Source organism: Excalfactoria chinensis, chromosome 2 (assembly GCF_039878825.1).
Source record: "Excalfactoria chinensis isolate bCotChi1 chromosome 2, bCotChi1.hap2, whole genome shotgun sequence".
Classification (NCBI taxonomy): Eukaryota; Metazoa; Chordata; class Aves; order Galliformes; family Phasianidae; genus Excalfactoria; species Excalfactoria chinensis.
The window spans coordinates 119216792-119237930 of NC_092826.1; the positions used below are offsets into that span (position 1 = coordinate 119216792).

General features: G+C 39.9%; 1 protein-coding gene across 6 annotated transcripts in view; it reads right to left on the reverse strand.

Moving 5' to 3' along the window:
- PPP1R9A (protein phosphatase 1 regulatory subunit 9A) overlaps positions 1 to 21139 on the reverse strand; it is a 129995-nt gene that overhangs the window by 50051 nt on the left and 58805 nt on the right. For all 6 annotated transcript variants that reach the window (XM_072329913.1, XM_072329911.1, XM_072329909.1 and 3 more), the window contains exons 3-5: positions 13668 to 13800; positions 13061 to 13181; positions 8174 to 8278 (exon numbers count right to left, since the gene is read on the reverse strand). In XM_072329913.1, coding sequence (XP_072186014.1) covers positions 8174 to 8278; positions 13061 to 13181; positions 13668 to 13800 — 359 coding nt within the window. The remainder of the gene's footprint in view (positions 1 to 8173; positions 8279 to 13060; positions 13182 to 13667; positions 13801 to 21139) is intronic.

Consider the following 21139-nt stretch of genomic DNA (forward strand, 5'->3'; position numbering starts at 1 on the left):
ACTGAGCAGTTCTGTCCTATTTTGAGTAACAGATTCAGCACACTGCCTCCCTTGGTTGTCTCATTGAACATTTGTGTCAAGTTGGTTTTTATATGCTCCAAAACTCTCATGGATTACCAGCACTCAACCAAGCTGCCTTTTTTTCAGATGCTGGAGCAGTGTGAGTCCTCTTTAAGTGTCTAGCCATAACTTCTAAACATGTCATATGTTTCAAAGCAAGAAGTTTTGAAAGCTGACTCATTTTCCCTTCTCACTACATTATAGAGCCTGATGGCAAACACAATCTTGCCCAACTCTGTTGGTTTAGAAGCCAATACCTTCCCTGCGGCATCTGTTGCACAACCTGGCCCTGACCTGCATCCAGTCCCATCTGACTGGCATGATCGAGTAGAAAACCTGTCGTCTGTTGTAGCCCCCAGAGCCCTGTGACATGGTTAAGGTATTCTTCAGCAGCTCCAGCAAAGTAACAGCTCAAGGCCCAGAAAAATCTAAGCAGCCTCTCCATAGCAGCTTGGAGATGAGCCCCTGATGAGCTATACTGCTATCAACACTACAGGGATCTCAGAGCCAGACAATTGCAAAGTTATGTAAAGAACCCATGCAGCATTGTTAATGCACTTAGATTAATTATTCCCACAGAAATCAATCGTAGGTCAGGGCCCCACTGACACATTATCTTTACTCAAAACCGCTTTAAAATTAGCCAATGGATTCAATATTTTGGCACTCTCCCAAGCTGTGGTTCTTATTCTGCTCTGCACTTCACCGAGGACAATCAGGGAGAGAACCTCTTCCATCTCCTCCAGTCAGGCTGACAGTTTCCCAATACAATACATGCTTAGAAGTGATGATCAGCATCCTCTGTAGCACCACTGAACCCTTATGGGAACAGCCTCCTCAAATAAATGTGCTTTAACATTCCTGAATAAAAGAGAAGCATGCACACTGTCTCTGTTCTAAAGGTGCAAGTGCTATCTGAGAATGTTTTACAACCTAACTGCATTGAGGCAAGATCTGCCTTCCCTCATTCTCACTGGTGTTGGCATCTGTGGGAAGCAAATCCAGGAAGGCAGTGCATCTGGGCAAGAAGTAAGCTGCTGAGTTCTGACCATGTCCTCAATCTAGGTAATTACATGACCCAGATTCTAGCCATGCTGAGCCACACTTGCAGCACAGTCCAGGGGTAGCTCCTGCAGCACTGTATTGTGGCATGCTGAGTTATCCTTCAAGGATGAGTGTTGGCTATTATTTCTGCCCGGCTATCACAATGTTGTATCACAAAAAATAAGGTGCACCAAAGCTCGTTAGGAACTTCCACGGCAAATTTCACTTAGAAAGATGAAATAAATTAGCTAAATAAACATTTATGGTGGCATTTCAGTTGCAGCATTAGGAGTTTTTGTTTAGATACAACTGACTTGGGGATAAAGTGATTCAAAACCTGTCAAGCTACTTCTTTTTTTCAGAAAAGGAAAAGAAAACCCACTCCATATGAAATCCAGCCCTACTGAATCTTACTAATTCACGGTAAATGTATTTTAAAGCGATGCTGTAAGTGCCTAGCAAAATGGTTTTCAGCTAAAAACTTCTGTGTGGTTTACTTATATATTTTATGGTTAAACATATCATTTCCTATCCAAATGTGCAAATATTTCACAAAATTACTTGCCATAAAATTCAAATTAACTAGCTCTTCGGGCACGGGGGTGATCTCAATGCCAGTTAAATAAATAGTGCCAGGAAATCCTCTTAAGTGCTTGTAATTGATCATCTGCACAGTTAAATTGACGAGACGGTCTCTGGAACCATTTGGCTTAAGTTAACAAGTACTCTACCCAACACTACTCAGCCACAGACGAGGAGTCAGCAAAGGCTAGGAGTCAGCTTGGCTGCTTCCAGCAGGCAGTTTGGACACAGATGCCCTGCACTGAACAGCATGAGCAAAGACAGCTCCAAGGCCAGCTGGCCTCAGTGCCCAGGGGCAGCCCCAGGCACGCTGCACCTGCTGGAGCAGGCACAGCAAAGGAATACAAACAGCACTGCAGTACAGCCAGGCTTACCTCATCACCGCCAAGAGCTCACAGGGCTTTGAGTAATTTCTCACGTTAAATGCAGCATGCTATGTCTGACAGTCTTGTAGAATGATTACCAGTGCTGATAGCCCTTTGCAAGGACCAGGCGTAAGAAAATAGGTAATATTATGTGATTTTTGCGTTGCAATACTGGAACAAATGGGAGAAATTTACACTGTTTAGGTCTACCAAGTCCCTGATTCAGGTTTATCATAGGCTTGTCAATCTGCCCAAGAATCAGAACATGCACTAAGCACAAATGGCTTCTTAACCAACCCTTTATAAAGTCCCAGTATGACAGAACTGCAGAGCAAAGGACTCTTCTTTCCTTCTCTTTCTCCCCTTTTGGTTCCAGGTTTGGATTAAAGGAAACAGATACTGGCAGGAAGAGGAAGAATAAAAATCCTTCCAGCCAGGAAAAGAGACAATATAGTCCAGCCCTCGGTATCTAATACAGAGGTAGCATATTTTGCTTTTGGCTCCTGCCTCATTGTGCAAGACTGGGAAGAAAGAGAAATTTCTCCTGTCTCTTCCACTGCATGGACCTGTATGTAGCATGGACAATGGTAGCAAATGCTTAAAGGACATGTTGTTTCACAGGGCAAGAGGACAGGAAGAACTGAAGAAGAACAAGAGAAAATCCGCAAGGGAGGCATGCTGGAAGAAGAGAAGATGATAATGCAGGGGGAGGATTCATAGAAATAAAGCAATGCTGCTCACTTTCACCATGAGCAAATATCATTCCCCAGAGGGGTATGCTGCAGTTGGCTAGATTCTGCTGTTGACTTCATTTGTTCTCTATACCGTCTGATTGCTTGCAAAGACACAAGTGTTTAAATTACCTTTCCAGATGTTGTGATGTTAAACAAAACTAACAGCAGGCATGCAAATTACTCTTTTTCGAGACAGTATATCTTCCAGAAAGAAATCAGCTCAACACAGGGGGAGGAATTTGCTGAAGAAAGATATAAATGATTTCCCAAATTGTTATCGATTAAAATGTGAATATTTCAACTTTCTGTCACTTAACTGCTCCTTGTATAAGAGCTGTGTAAAAAAGCTAAAACTTCATTCTTGCATTTCAGATTGCATTTGTACTACAAAAGGAGATAAAGAAAGCAGGCGATAAATGGGGAATATGGATTGCAGCAGAATCCTGCTTTGAATTAAAATTGTCCAGATAGAAAAAGAACACAAAATGATAATAAATGATTCTGTATGAGAACAGAGAACTGTTAACTGTGGAAAGCCTCAGGGTCTGACACCAACACTGATATTGTTGGAACAATTTCTTCACCATTTGAGAAGATTAATTAAACAGCAAGGTGGCAAAATTTGCCAACTAATTATTTAGTTTCTTTATTAATAGTGGAAGACTTTGAGGCATTTCAGAGGAGTTCAGTTAAGCAGAAGTTGGTAAATATACTGCTAGGTTAGACACAGTATGATTATCAAGGACATACAAATCAAGAGAAGAGTGACAGAGTTGTACAGGTTCTGTGTGCAAGGTTCTCCAGAAACTCAAGATCTGGCTAAGAAAGCACCATGAGAGCATCTACTCAGTGCCTAGCAACAGTCTGGAGGCTGAGAGAATGCCTGGTCTCATTCGGAAGACAGGATACAGGAGGAGGACACAGAATTGAAAATCTTCTCCAATAAAATACTGAGTTTGGCTAACTAACTGGAAAGAAATGGAAAGCAATAGTAATAAAAGCACATAAGCAGCAAATGAAGAACTTGGATTTTCAGATGAATCATACTCTTTTCTTCTTATCAATCCAGTACGACTTCCCAGCATTCCACCCTCCCTTCTTAGAACCTTGTACTTCCCACAGCTGGGTGAGCATGAAATTTCACATTTAGTGAGGCTACAAAGTGAAGTCACTCACAACCAGTAACTGTCCCTTTATTTGCTGGACACCACTGAAAGCTTTCACATTTGTCCTAGGAAGGACTGATGTTAGGTACGTATGGTAAAAAGATGGTTTTCTCTGTTAAAGAAATAGGTTTCCTCTCTTGGGGCACTGTGTTTAAGAAAAAGCCTCCATGGAAGCACATGACTTTCTACGTGAACTTTCTCTGATAATGGCATCAGGGTCCCCAGCACCCTTGCATTACGATGAAAAATGGGCAAAGAGCGAAGGCACGCATGCTCAAGACCTCAGAAACAACTTCAAAGAACTTTAGACCTGCTACTCATCACCGCAGTCCATGAGGAACAAGCAAACTAGGAGCTAAAATAAGCTGGAGAATCACCACGACAGGATAGGATTACCACTGTCAAGATGCCTCTCTGTATTTTATATTAGAAGGCACCACTTGCTAACCTCAGGTTGACAGATTAGATCCTAAATGGGTCAGAAGATGTACAGAACAGTTAGCGATATTAGTCTGCTGCTGCCCTCAAACTGCTCCATTAATCTCAGAGCAGGGGCCACACTCAACAGAATTAGAACACAAATTTCAAAAGAAAATCCCTCCTTTGTATAATGAAATTCTGAAATACGCTGAGATGTTCGTAAGCTAAACAGTTAAAATTGTAAAGAAGACGATATTTACATGAATTAAAATAGCATTCATAGTTGCATTTGCCAGATTAGAGTCACGGGGATACTAATTCTCAGCCCTAAACACAGAAGCTGATTGCCAGCTGGGATTACAGAAGAACTCTCTCCTTTCTTCATTTCATAGGTTACCAGAGTCCATCTGGTGGGTGCTGATTATCTTCCTTTAAAACATCACATGAAAGAATGGAGGAATTAATTGTTAACGGAGAAACCAAATTGGTAAGATCAATGGTCTTCTGTCGTGGAATGACAACCCTTCCGAACAGTTCAGTACTCCAAACAGTGGATAAGATAATAATAGATGCTTGTGTTTGCTCATTTTCCCCCTCCCCCTCAACTAGAACAGTTCAAAAGGTAAAAGTCATGTCTCCATTTTCACAGATTCCTTACTGTGTCAGCTACAGACAGTTTGGATAAATTTTTCTGGCAGAAACATTGCAAAATCTATTCTAGGTCAATGACTTCCACTGTCAGGATCATTCAAAATGTTCTGAAGGATCAAAGGAGAAAAACAAGTCACTAAGTATTGGTATTACGCAAGCTTCCTGAAGAGGTATTGTTTGCAAAGTATCGAGAATTAGCTTTATTGTCATTCTTCTCTTGAACATCCTTGCAACTGATCACATACAATAAACTTTCCTACCAAAACTATTATGCACTCTGCCTAGAATCAGGGTAACATGACTGCATATAAGTAATACTTTGGATTGTAAGCAGGTGATGTCAATGAATTGCAAGTATCTGTCTGTGTACAGGATACACAGGTGGAAGAAAGATATATGCAGTTCATGCAATAATCACTAAGATAACTGTGTTTATTAAAGCAATCTGTAAAACCCATCACTCTGAGGCTGTTAAATAGCACACAAGTGTGTGTGTGATTTCTCCTGTGAAGGGCTGGTTCAGGAAGTTGCCTTGTTTTGAATTAAGCTGTGTGAATTAGGGTGTGTGACTACCACACATTGCCTGCACACCTGTAGTTCAGACAGGACACCTGCAGAAGGAAAGGTAGCAGGTATTTATAGAGCAGGCTATTGCTCTCTTTTTTTCCCAAAGATAGCTCTGCAAACAACCTTTTCCACTACTCCTGCCTCCCCCAGTGACATGGATCATTAATGGCAGCTACTAAGGCAACGACTGCATTCAAAGGTCACTAGCGCTGCTCTTCACACTTCAGACAGGCAGGAGCTCAAGGCCGGGGGCATGTGAGGGATTCTGCCCAAAAGACTCTTCTGCTGCTCCCAAAGTTCTGGCTCACAGACAGTGGAGATATACCATTTTTTCACCTCATCTCTTCCACGGGTAAACGTGGGAATGAGGATTTGACAGAAAATGATTATTCTCTCCAGGAAACACACAGCAGGCAGCCCTTGTATCATACAGAAGATGAAAAGCAGTCAGCAAGATATAAATACGTCATTGTTGGTCATATCTAAATTAATTAATATTAGCTCTAGTTTACTTAACTAGTAAATCTTTAAACCTACAGAAAAGACAACACCACCAAACCATCCTGCATTTTCTATCTCTCCAAATGAAAGCTGACTGGAACTATTTATAATTTTGAGTAGCCAAAACCCACCAGAGTCCTCCAGTGTCAGCAGAGCACCAGAGAGGATGGCCACTCAGTACACGAGCACAACCTGGGAAGGACGCTGATGCCACACAGCATCTTTAACTCTCACTTCCAGTTTGTAGTAAAGCAGGAAAAAAGAAGCATTTTCTTCTCAACCAGTTTGTGTAAAACAGAACTTTTTTTTTTTTTTTTTGTCTTCCACGTAATTTTAAATGAAACAAAACCAGAGAAAGTTGCATCAAACTCATTTCTTTTGTCCATGTATAAATTAGTAAAAGGCTGCTAACGCATGTCTGTGTGCATCCAGATCCTTCTGACTTCCATTTTACTTAATAATATTTAATAGTCTAAGTATTCTGATTTCATTTATATTTTGCATTATAATCTATAAAATCTTTTTGCTTTTAAGCGTTGTTGTGATACCAATGCACACGGACATTTTTCCTGTGAAATCTCAACATCTGAAGCTTACTCACAAGGAAAGATGCAGCAGCTCACACATCTCTCCTTGATAAACGAGACCTGTCAGAAGGCAGTGATCCCTGAGCACAGGATGCCCAGTGAGCTTGGCAACAGGAGCTCAACAACAACGGAGAAACACTTTTTAGTGCATGTTATTTTATGACAAAGGGGCCTAGATTGCAACCAGTCTGACTGTAATTTATATCCCATGAGAAGATTCTGGGAGCATTCTGCATGAAAATCATTTCACATTTCTTCTTTTCTCCAAATTCATTATTTTTCCATAGAGGAAAGTATTCTGTTTTGTAACTTGTTCAATAACAATTACACAGACTAAGCTGATTAGGTCAGAACTTTCCTTTCCCTTTTTGGAGCTAAAACATCAAACACAAAATACAGTCACATTTGTTCTGTGCACCGAAACATGGGAATTCATTATTTTCTGTCATAAGAATTTTATGTTCAGCCTTCTCAACTCTGCAGAAACCTAATAAAGTTGATACTCATCTTTGTATTCAAGTCAGTAGGTAAACTCACAGCATGTGTTCTGTCCTTGCAGAAATAAAACTGATACAGCTACGACTGTAAATGTTACACAAAAAATATATTTGCCTGTGATTACACTACCAACTTGAACATTTTTTTTCCCAAATAACTTCCTTCTGGTAAAACTTTGATCAACCACCTCCACAATTCTTTAGAGAATTCAGATTTCAGTACTATTCCTTAATGCTGTAAAGGAATTGACATGGAATTTCTGTGGAAACCTGCACAGCAGCATGGAACACCACTGGCTGTGGGAGCTGCATCTATTGCATCCAGCAATTCAGTCATGATTCAATAGTGAAACCCGAACTCTGAAGAATTTGGCTGTATTCATCAGAGAGGATTTGGAGAGAGAACCAAAGGGTGGCTTTAGAAAGGCTGCTGATTTGCAACATGCCGAAGATATTTCTGTAATTATTTTGCACAGTTAAATGTTTGATGAAATTAACAAGCTATTAAACAGAAAATCTACGAGACAGAATATGTTTTTAAATGGCTCAACAGCTCATTTCTTGGGAAACATTCTCACACGTTTGCAAACATTTTATGGTCTTACATTCACACTCATTTTCTTGCTTGTTAAGCATTTTGTGGATACTTGCAGTGATGCATCTCAGTTAACCACCGTATGGAGATAGAAATTCAGAGATGGTGTAGGGACTGGGGCAACACATTGAACCAATACAGGGTTCTTACTTTCCTCACACCCGCAGCTCTCAGGATTGCTACCCCCAGTACCATCCTCTCCTCCCTGCCAAGCTTGCACCTGGGATTAGCAGTGTTCTCACTGCCTTACCCTTCGGACCTTGGGGCAATGCCACAGCCAGCAGAGAAGGGACAAAGACACAAAAAATATCTGCTTCTACCTAAACAGACGGATTCGCCTGTGAGAGAAGTCAGGTAACCTTAAGCACTCAATCACCGTTTGTTTTCACTTCTACAGAACTCACCTGACCTTCCCTTTGGTGTTTCTAAGAACAGTTGCAGCAAAATTTTGTGTAACGCCAACCAGACTGATGCCATCAACTTCCACAATTTGGTCATTCACTTGGATCCTTTCAGGGATAAAACACAAATATATCAATAAGTTATGGAGTTCTTTGAGTATTTTCAACTGAACTCAGCATACAGAGATTTTAGTTTGATTTTGAACAAAAAACTCAATCATAACATGATTAAGGTAAATGATCACACAATCCAAAAGACTTTCTTCCTGAATTGGGACCGTATCATCCGAAATACTGGCAAATATTAGGAAACATTAGCAAGGAAGCAATGAAAAAAGTTATCTGTGTTTGCATACATCATAAATCCAGGTTCAAAGTTACCATTACAGCTTCAATCATCCAACTGTTTTCCTTTTGTATAAACACAGCAATACAAATTCCTGCCTTTGTCATATGACTTAAATTAAATGAGAAACTTGAACTGTTCTTATATCATTCTTTCCGAAGCCAATCTTGGAAAACAGCATAAGACATCGCTTTGGTATTTCACACTAATGGAAAAAACTGTGATATTTAACTAAAACAACCTGCCCATCTGTGGGGAAAAGAGCGTGTGCATCAGATCTAATTGTGACCTACTCTCTTAAAATATTTCATCTATCTTGCTCCAAAAAGACGAATTCCCAACGTAAGAGCAATCATGGGGCACAATACAATAAGGCCTTGGACTATTTCAACAAGGACTATCTGTCTGAAATACTGGTTTACAGTTGATACACTGTTTGATGCAGAAAAGTTAGGAGGAATTAAAAATGCTGCTTTTATCTGAAATGAGCACTGATATGAAGTCCCTAGAGCTTTGGGGCTCTAGAACCAGATATCTATTGGGGCTCAGATATCAGATATCTAGATCAGAATCATGCTATGGCATGAGAATTACCTAGATTAAAACATTTGGAAGGAGGACTGCTATATTAAACTGTCCTCTGGTGATACACAAATTCCTCTCCTTTCAAAAATAATTACAATACGAAAGCAAAACCTCGCATCCATAAGTAACCGAAATGAACAATTTTCCATTATTTATATAGACATTACCGATCTAAATGATACAGTTTGTAAAGGAATCGAGAAACAGCTTTGAAAAAAACACAGACATGAAAATAACTAAACTGTTTAACACTTCAGTATCTCCTTGATCTCTTTTAAAGGCAACCTTTCACAGCAGAGGCTTTGAAAGAGGCTGAAGCGTCCTGACTTGAGGAACTAATTTCCCTGTCAGATCTGAGACAATGCTTTGCAGCTCTTCATGTGTTTTATAGTATCTCCAGCTCTTGTGATTCTGCTGATGAGGTAAGAATTAAAAGATTTATGCTTTGGAGGCTTCACATCACAGAATGCCAGCGTGATCTGGGCAGGATCCCCTTTCTGTGCATAAGAAACCTTGATCTTCGAGACAGCCTGCAAACTCTTATCTTAAAAACCACGTCAAGCATCTTAATCTCAGAATTCCGATTTAACCGTGCATGCATTTAATAAATACATGTGTCATATTCACATCTATTGTGTTTGGATCCCATATAAAATTAAATATTTTTCTTGCAATTTAGCATAACTAGTTGCGGTCAGATGGCTGCAGGTGTTCCGAGAAAGAAAACCAAAGAAGCTGCTGCTCAGTGAGGAGAGAATTGTCACTCTCTTGCCTGAAAACTAAAGGGGGGAGGAACAGATTTCCTTTGTAAAGGTAGTTCAGCTCCCACTCTTTGCATACTTTATGACGCAGTGCACTATATTGTTCATACAGATACACAGCACAGTATTTCATGTGATGAAATATCATTCTTGAGAACTGTTGTCTGCAGTTTTGTTGATCAACTGTGATTGACTCTGATTCCATTTGTTCTTTGGGTGTTTTGTATCTCCCTGTCTGCACAGTTCCTACATTCAATTCCAGCTTTTATTTTTATGAACACTGCCTCTTTCAATACATAAACAAATTTTAATTATACATAAACAAGCATATATATCACACAACATACAATTAAGATAATTATTAGCCAATTGTATAATTACATGTAATCCAAAAAGAAGTTTCATGTCTGTTGCTGTGTACATTCAGTGGTGCTCAGGCTAAAACACCCCCACAGCCACGCTCGCCGGGCAGCCTCCCTCCTTGGGCATTCACTCTCTAGCCCCACTCCTCCTGCAGCTCCAGACTTCCCCTGCATTCAGGCCCTGGCCCTATCCCTCTGCACAGGCTGAGTGCCAGACAAGCCCAGCCACTCTATAGACCAAAATGTCCTCAGAGCACTGTTGTCTGGACAGCCGTCCCTCCACAGCCCCCTCCACCTGCAGCTCTAGGCTTCCTTTCCCTCAAATGCAATTTCCAACATGAAAGAAGAATTAGACTCGTGTTGGCAAAGCTCAGATTAGAAAGTCTTAACTGCTTTTATCATTAACTAAATTGGTAATTCTTCTGACAATTATTTTCTAATGGCTCTGCCTATGTGAAGCAGCAGTTCTGTGAAGTGGAACCAAAGGAAGTCAAATAAATACTTGCATAATTATTGCTCTGTGTGATGAACTGAAAAATATAACCTATGCAGAGGCAAAGTTCAGAGTATTTTTCATGTTAGTAACTGTGTAATGTTTCAAAACAGTTCTTGATCTTCTCAGAATGCTTTAAAATGACTCATAGCCGTAACCATTTGAAAGAAAAAGCTATCACATTGACCAAGAAAGGGTTTGATTTTTCTTATTCAGTCTAATGACTGACTTTACGTTTTACACACTATTAATAATCTCTCATTACTTATTAGTGTGCTTTCATTTGGATTTCTTTCAAAGCACTGTCCCTGGTTAAATACTACCACACAATGCCTTTCAATATGACAGCTGAATGCTACCTGTTTATATCAGCTTGAATCAATCCAGTGGTGCTCAAACACTGAGAAACACTTTTGTACAGATTCTGCGTCTCCAAGTACTTTATACCATGACTTGATGGGTCTTTCAATGCATGATAGGCATCATCCTACAGATACTGTAATGCTTAAAATTATAGCTTCAGAGAGCCTGCTTCAAAATTGCTGTAAAGTAATTCAGAATATCTGATCCAACTGCTGAAAAACAGCTTTATTTTCTGTTCAGAGACTCTGATTCGCTATCAGTGTTAATGATTAACCAGGCTTTTCAAAGGGATGAAGTTAACAGGACCTTTTACAGTTGATGCACTTTATGACAGAACTGGCTGCTCCTGACTGAGAGGATTACGTATCCCTTTCTCAAGTGAATGATCGGTCAGGCTCTCAAAGAGAAAGTGAGAGGGCTATTTCTCAGCTGACTGAACATTCATACAGTTGGAAACCAACACAAATATTAGAATAGCCAAAGAAACATATCATCTTTTCTCAGATGACAAGCTCCTCTCAGATGCCATCTAGGGAAAGAAAGAAGAGACTTGTAATTGAACATTAACTTCTGAAGCCCACTCGAGACACGTGAATAATGAGAGGAACAGAAAATACACATTATCAGGGACCAGGTGCGAGTTACTCTGATTTTCAAGCAGAGGATTTCACACAGAATGCCAGCAGTAAGCTTAACGTCTTTTGGCTGAGCTCAAGCATATTTTTCAGAATAAACATTCACTTAAATTTAAAGTAATGAATGAATTCATGACATCCGGAGTTGTCAGCATCTTTACTTCCCTTCCTAACCTTTTAAGCCTGGGATAAATCAGTACTTGGCCTTCAAGCTGGTGTCTTATTGCCAACATCTGTAGAGGTACTGAAAGCCCAGACTGGAAGAAGCTATACTTCAATGGTTTCAGAGCAATGTTATTAAACACTGTAAACTCCCAACAGGTAGAGAGTGCTGATTTAATTTGTATAGGGTTTCCACAGCAGAAACCTGGTATTTTAAAGTATGCAGTATGGGTAGTACATACTACATTCAAAGTCTGCATGGGATGACAAGTTACAGGCATTCATCATTAAAGAGGAATTCAGTTCCTCACCATTGCTTCATACACATTTCCACATCGGACACCATTCATGTCAGACTGTCCCTCTGCTACCATCTTTCACGTGGCGGCAAAACAGATATTGGTGGGAAGGTCCAACCTCTACCGCCATACCGCCAACATCTACCTCTGCTGTTCTGGGCCAGCATATTAAAATAGGAGGCAGTACTTTTGGTGCAGCCCTCATATGTTCAAAAGGAATCATTTGAACTGCACATAGCAAAAAAGCAATTTTAGAAGCAGTCAGGTTTTACATGAGCATTGAAAACCTAACCCATTTATTTAATGGAAAGATTTATGCTGCTGATTCCTACTGAATCAAGTAATGTAGTTTTGGTCCTGTAAGGGTAAAAACCTTTGAACATTATGTATATTTAGAAATGCAAAGTGACACTATGTGCTAGTAAGCTTAAAAGGAGATGTAATTAATAAAAGTTAACAGCACAGAAATACTGAACTGTTTTCCTCATCACATGTTGGGCAGAAATGTTTTTTATAAGCACTATTTGATTAAAGTCGGTTTGAAGCCGAAAGAGCATGTGGGAGATCAGAATCATTCAAAACTACCTTCAGCAGTGACGTACAATGTGGAATCTCCAGCTTTGCTCATGCTAAAGCACCTCAGTTTTCAGGTAGCCACAAACGTGCATCCTTGGCTACTCCATTCTTCCTTAAGAGTTCAACCTTTGCACCAAAATAGTGTATTTTCATACACCACTTCAGGTATTTGAACCTTACCAACAGCCTCAGAACCGTACTGCTTTTTGTTATCACGATATACATTTAGCTAACAGTTCCTTCCTGTGGAAATCATAATTCACAAAAATTAACACTGGGAAACTTTCCAAATACTGGTTCTCCTTTACCTGCCATCTCTTTCTGCTGCCCCACCTTCTGTTACTGTTTTGACAAATATTCCCAGTTTTTCAAGGCCTGCATCTGCTCCAACTCCCATTCCAATAATGCTAATGCCAAGTCCGTCTTCATCTGTGAAAAAGGTAAGTGAAAGCAGAAACTCATTAAATTTCATTTTATACAGTTATTTGTTCGGTAAACATCTATGCTTTGTTTCCTCGTGATTTCCCATGTAAACAATGCTAATTCCTTTTGATTCTTTAAAAATCTTGTTATTTGACTGCATTAATTACGAGCAAAAATATTACCTTTGCCCCCTTGAGGAACTCAGAACAATAATCAAAGATTTTTATTTTTCCAATGAAGAATATCACATAAACCACTGCATAAAATCATGTGTTAGTGGAGTGACACAAAACAATTATTGTAGGAAAACAAAGAACTGCATGTTTCACAACTGTGCCTTTCATTTCTTATTGAACAGTTACTGAAATCCAAAAAGCCAAGGTGATTACTGAGGATTCAAGGAAGCTCAAGATTGGCTATGTAAGTGTGTGGACTACTTCAGACTTGTAGATCGATTTCACATGAACTGCAAAGGGCACACAGACTACATACCTTTTTCTAGTTCAACTGGGAAAAGCTCCAGCTTTTCCACACGCTTCTCCAGTTCATATTCAGCTGATGCGGCCACTGGGTCAACTTCATCATTTCTCCTGTCATAGTCTTCATTGGAGTATGTATTGAAAACCTGTGGAAACAGATCAAAAATCATTCAACTGCCTACTTCAGAAAGGGTGCCAACTTAGGAAAATAGCTACTGCTTTTCTTCTGTGATGTTGCAAAGTCTGAAAAGGATTTTAAGGACAAAATTCTCCTGTTCATTCAAACTTCAGGTATTGATAAATCTGTGCTTTTTTACATAGAGTACAAGTAGTGTTGCAAAGGTCAGTTCTGAGTATAAATGATTTTTTTTGGTATTGTTTGAGGTCATAAATACAGAAAGCAATCTTGAACAAGTTGTCTTTTCCATCTCAATATATAAAACACATAATTGAACTTATTAAGAATGCATCATGGCCAATGACTCACAGACACAAAAAAGCAAAATACACTGAAATATGTATACAATCTCTGTTTCAGTCTTTATTCCTAATGAAGTCACAGTTTGCATTCATCTAACCAAAGTTAGACCTGAAGACTTCTCCATGCGTACCACTACACACCATGCTCTATAATATGTACTAACTTTTAGGAGAACAGAGTGGGTATTTTTAAAACCAACCATGTTCACAGTTCTATTTCAGCTCTAAAGCAGTAATTTAACACTGCCCTGGTTTCAGCTGGGACAGAGTTGATTTTCTTCATAGAGCTTTTCTTTTGGCTTTGAAAATTTCTTTTGAGTGTCTTCCACTAATAATGACTGCAAAGTGATTTTAGAAAACCAACTGCCAGTAGATTACATCCATCAGTGATTATAGCTGCTCCTACCCTGCTGCCTCCCAACAGAGGCAGTGACCAACTGGCTCCATTCCTGAAACCAGCTGCACTTCATGCACACTTGAAAGCAAATTAAAACCAAATAATCCTGCTTTCCATCTAAGTCTGATGTTTTGTGACAGGCCAGAGGAAAAGAAGAAACAGTAATGATTCACATTCATTGTGGAGTCTGAAAAGTGCCTCTTCCAGTAATAAGCCTTTCTACCTCACATCTAAGCCTACAAGCTTGAGGGTATTTTGAGTTCTAAATGATGTCTTGGCAAAGCTATGCTTGCAATGTATGCCCGGAGGACACTGTCCCAAAGGGGGTAAATCTGTCCCAGGTTTGCTTGGCAGAATCCTCCATCAACTAAATGCTAAAAGAGTTCTAAGGAAATCTTGCAAATACTGTGGGGGAATGGAGGAAGAGACCACCATGTAAGTGCTGATACAGCTGTTGCTCACAAGAAAATCTTCATCAAAAAGCTGTTTTAACAACACTTCTGCACATGAAGTTCTCTTAAATAGTGAAGATGCTAATATTGCAATACAAAATACTATTCAAGTCTGCTGTAAGTACAGTAACTGTACTCTGCTTCTCACAAAGCTGCTGCAAAAAACCTCCCAGCTTTACATAAAGTTGTTGAAACAGGAGAGATATTTGCACTGTATGGAGATTTTAATTCTTCTATTTTAGATGGATGGGAAACAATAAAAAATTACGTATTTGAAGAACACTGAGATAATAAGCATTTTACAAGAACTCCCAGCATATATCGATTTCTAGCAATATTGATGCACAAAAAAATAGTTTTAACTAAATGATAATCCTTAGAGGCCTTCATAAATATACATCCAAAAGATAAGGAAAATAGGTCACGCACTAAACACTGAGCAATGCTGCTGTGCATTTTGCTCTGCTTCAGCATGTTTCTGATAGAGAAAAGATACTCCTGCAGAAACAAGCATTGGGAAATGTAACCATCTGGTCTAAAATAACCTGCAAAACCTGCATGCAATTTCTGTCCACATGATGGGCAACACGTACCAATAACCTTGAACTCCTCCCCTAGATATCTAGGAAAGGACATAGTAAGTGAACCTGCATGCAGTAAGTGAATCTGCACATTGGAAATGCCCCAAATGCTGCAATAAGTGCTGCTCCTGCGGTCAGGCACTTGAACTGCCAGTTAAAATGGGAAAACAAAAGAGAGAGTGTACATTTAGCAGCCTGAGAGAGGAGTTCTCAAAAGTCTTTTGTTACTTTTCACTTTTCAAAGACCTCTTTTCCACAAGGTAAAGCCTGCGTTATATTATCTATCTCTGCCTGCTGCTTCTCAGTGGGTCGGAACACTTAGAGCAATAATCATGAACAAGCCCTAGCTACTATGGATTGGCCACAAAGCCTCCAGGTCTGAAATGCAGCACAAAAGCAACTACAGGTTAAAAATCACAACTGTGAGATTATAGCTTGGATTGTCTGATTTATCAGCACAAGGAGAGCAACCTGTGATTCAACTATGGAACAGAGATGGTATTATCAAGGAAAAGGGAGAAGCGGTCACCAGCTGGTGGAGGATGGCAAGAAGGGAAGGAAACACTGCTTACAGGGCACAAGGATTATGGGGAAAAATCAAATCAAGAAATTAGTATGTTTATTTCTGGATTTTTTTTCACCATGTTAACTGGCCCCATTTGTTGGCGGTTTGGATCTTGCTTACTTTGGCTGAATACTTACAAATAAGAAAGGAACTGATGATAGCGGCAGTGGTGAATACTGTTACCACTGTCTTCAAATACATCACACCACTCTTACCTTATCTGAGACTGTAGGATTACCAGTAGCATCAGGGTAAAAGTCAGTGTATCTGTCCTACCTGGCATTAACTCATCATACTCTGTTGGTCATGTGACCTTGCACGCTACCCCAAATGTGTGTTTTTAGAGGACAAAGGAGGAGGCAGTTATTTGTCATTTACCTCATTTTGCGTGATGGCATTCAATGGATGACTGATTCTTTTAAACATTGTTTGAAACGTGTTAAGATTAAGAAATTTGCGGTTGAAAATCCTTCTTCTTTCTGAAGCAACCTATCCACCACAGTCACGAACTGCTTGTTCCATGCAGACATGAGAACTGTCACTCAAGATTTGAGCTTGCTAAAAATACAGACGTTAAATATTTTCACCCACCAAGTATACTTAGCTTAAGTAGGCCTATTTCACCACGTCTGTCACCACCGCGTTTCCTAGGGTGTGCACAGGAGTGCAGATTTGCAGGAAATCTCCCATTCCTTTGATTTAATAGAGTTGGTTTTGCACTCACACTGCTTAAGTAGCCACTACAGGGAAGTCTACTAAGCTGTCGGTTAAAGAAAGCTTACTTAAGGAATATTTAAAACATCATCTTAATCTGCACTTGTAACTCTTAAGAGTATTTAGAAACAGCAACTTTCCAGGGAATTCACCTTTGACATTTACAATGATTTACAGAAACACTCAAAAGCACAAGAATGAAAACCCACCAACAGTGGTGACAGCCGAAGGGATACTAAATCTAAATGTGCGTGTGAACACAAACAGACCCTGAAGAACTGGCTGGCTTTCTCAAACACTGTAGTTAATAGAATGTATTTCTGCCTTCACTAATGGGACATAGAAAGGGTCATCAGCAACTCTTTTAGCACAGAAATAATCGCAGTGCTCCATTGGAGTCTTCTTTTGGCCATGAAACATTATTTTGCAAACATTCGACGCAGAAAGGTAATTACAAAAATACAGTAGAGTTTGTCTTTTATAACAAGTCCCCAGGGTGTGCTGTGTATTTGGCAGGAAGGTATATAAGAGCATAAATCCCACAGAGATAATGACAGAGGATTTTGATGCAGGTGGAATGAAACTTGGTGCAGTGTCCATATCCAGGGAGCCCCAGTTCTAATCCTTTCTGTACATATTTTCTCCTGCAAGTAAATGAACTTGTTTGCCTTGCACTGAAATTGGGAAAAACTGAAAGGCTGAAAGGTATAAACACTAAGGGGAACTAATCAGCCTGACGCCATGGATGTGTCCTCTGAAAACCTTCACTATAACAACAGTGAGAACAATTTCCTTTTGCTGGCCCCATTGACTCTGGGAAAAGATGAAAATCCAGAGCTTGTCATTAATGTAGACATGGATGGAAATCATAAAACATTTTCTATAAGAGCAATATTATTGTTAATTATGGTTCCATCTAGAATATCAAACTGTGTAACTGCAGAGATTGAACACGAGTTCTGTTGTACCTGTTAGGAAGAAATGAGGAAATATTACCTATACCATTTGGCCATAGGACATTCAGAAAAGCAGTACAAGCTGTGGATGATGCTCAATACTTTCTTCTCAGGTCTGTAATTCTCCAAAATGAAGCAATTGCACCTCCCTGCCATCTGTGAAAACAGGTATGTTTCCAGGGTTGCTGCAAGCCATCTCAGAGTTGTTTCACTGCCTGTTGCTATTTTGTTCTGAATATACTAAACCAGATCATTCATTAACTACTGCCCAAAAGTCTCTCTATCGCACAGCTCCAAAGGGGAGAGGAAGCTCTGACAAAGGCACAAATAGGCGACTCTCCATATTATTTAAAGAAAGTTTTCTCATGTGACATGGTCTCTTTCTTGCAGCAAGATGGAGACAGACAGTGAGGAGTTTCCTCGGCCTTCCTGGCTTCCCTCTCCCTGATGCCCACATGGGCATCAACTGTCACACATGCATCTGAAGGGAAGTACCAAGGAGACAACTCTTCCCAAGGAGTGATTGCAGGGATGAGACACAGATGGGAATCAGACAGTTACAGTATTGAAAGAAACAGAGAGTCTACCACCAAAATCAAGTCTGGGCTTTCCCTCTGAAAACTTTGTAGGAATAAAGATCTGTTCTAAACTTTGCAAAAACAACTGTGCAGCATGTTTTAGTTTCAGAAATCCTAAAAGTACCTCAGCCCCAGATTTCTCTACCCCACAAGGACCACTTCTTACACATGACAGAGTGCCAGGAGTCACTGCTGCCATGCACAAACTACTGAATTTGTGGACACACAGCTGGTACCTATTAGGTCCTGACAGTCTTCTAACAGCTGGCTAGCACTCACTGTCAAGTCTGCTGGCTGTTGGCACAGTGCTAAGGACAGTGCCTGGTGAAATGCCACTGTGGCACTGCCTGGGAGCAATGCCACCACATCTCAGCTGGCACCAGGCAGTGATAATCCATTCCAAATCCCTTACCTCAGCATTTTTAAATCTTCACATGATGGCATTTAAAACATTTGTACCATTTATAGGAGGGTGGAAATCTGTCAAGCACTTTCATGCAGTACTACCCATATATTCATGGCTGGGTCTCCTCTTGGCTAGATTTTATGACTGCAGCACTTCCTAATAATTTTCACCTTTCTGATCACTGCTGAGTCCTGCGCACACATTTCACTGAACTTCAGATCCCCTTTGTAAGTCTTTGCAGTTAGCAAAAGCCCAGCAGAGTACACAAATAGAGCTCTTATTACACCAGCTGTGTTACATTGTCTCTGTTGACAAAGAACCTATTGCTCCAGTATAGACAGATTTGATTTCACTGACACACTGTTCTGCAACTCCTCAGTAGGTTTTGACTTCACCTACACTGATCATCGCCATCAATTTTGTGACCGCGTTTTTTTCACCATCTGCCCAGACAGAGTGAAACAGCTCCATCAGAGACATTGGTAACATTATGAAAAGTGACAACCTGCCCCAGCTCTCCTCTCCTAACCTGCAATGCCTGGCAATGACCTTTCATTTTATCCAGCGATAGTTTAATACTTTTCACCTCAAAGAGGACATAAGGAAAGTCCTTTTAAAAAACATCAGAGAGCCTGACAGATTTCACTTATCTGTTGTCCTTCTTCTTAAGAAAACATTTTAATGTGGGGACTTTTCTTTATTGTGAACAACACAAAGCATGGATTAGTTTTTCTATTAGGACAAGTAGCCTCCCTGAGCAGTCCTGCAGCACCTTAGCAATTTTTGGCTTTACCTACTTTCTAGCAGGCTTCTAATTCCAGACTTCTAACGTTTTAACGTGATCAGCAAATCCCTCCCCCAAACTCTTTTTTCCTCCTTCTTTTGCTCCCTGCAGTCTCACATACTTAAATAGTTCAAGCTGCCAGGTCTTCTAAGTTATTCAATGGCTATTTAAAACTGACTTTAATTTTTATCCTGTATCTTCATGACATAAAATTTCCCAGTTTTTACTAAAGGCATGGCTTATTTTAGCTAATGCTCTTATAGAGGCTAATCCAGGAGGTGGGAATCCTGCTCCCCAGGAACTAGTGGCTTCTCCTGTAATATCCATCAGGATTTGTGCAGCACAGAAAAACAGGATGTGTTCACGATCCATGTTTGTGCAGTCACATTCCAAAAGAGAAACTCCACTTGGGCAGAGGATCAGAAATGAATACAAGACACAGTTCTGGCCCTGCTGAAGGCACAGCTGCCACGTGTTGAGCCCATCACTGACAGGAGAGCAGAACTGTGCTACAACCAGCACCTGCTCTGACAGCAGAGGAATGGCTGCGTTGGATCTGCACCCCAACACAAGCAGCACTTGTGTCCAGCAAACCTGTCCCCTACCTGCTCGTCCCATACTGTACAACATTTTAACTGGGACAGTCTTTAAACAATTCTGCTTGCCTATAATTTCAGGTGAAATCTGTAGCATGTCAAGCTTTCCTCAATACAGGAAGTAACCAAAAATCAGCAGTAACACCTAATTATATACGCAGAAATGTCAAAATGACTTCACAGAATTACAGCATTAAATAAAAATACACTAACAAATGTTATGCCATAGAGTCAACATTTTCCAGTTCTTCCACTGTATTAACTTCATTCATAAAACTATGCTATTAAAAAGAAATACCTAAACACACCTCCAACATGCACATTTTTTTTCAGGTACAAATTCCACTCTTCCTCCAAGCTCATTTTGTGTGGAAAGTAGGGACTCCTTCCTCAGCCCCCACCTTTTTCTGTGTTAGAATGTAACCAAAACTCTACCTAGTTCAACTTCGACATGCTAGCACAAAAACATGGACTCTTGACAGCTTTAAAACAAATAGAAGATGACGCTTTCAGATTTCAATTGCTCTGTAATCTCCCTTCCTTTCTGTTCATACAGGATTTTCTCGAGGCTCACTTTAAAGTGTGATTTCTTTTAAAACAGCTGTTTTTATTACGTAATTCCATGTAATCGGAGGGGTTGTTTACCGCGCTATTTATTATTTATTCATTTCATACTAGTTAAATTGCTGATGTATTAATTTTATTACCATTTACATAACTATCTGTCCACACAGCAGAAAAATACAAAATCACCGCTGTTGGAAATTAGATGTGAGCCCCATGTGAGAACTTCATGCTGTTACTCTTAATTAAGATAGATTAGAACAATTAAGAGGTAAAAGTAAGCACCGCTGCTGACGGGTAAAACCAAAGTTAATACAGATTCAATCTTACAGAGTGGCAATAAAGAATAAACCTAAAATATCTTCCTGATCATGATGAGGCTAATACTTTGTCATTACAGATGAATATTTTA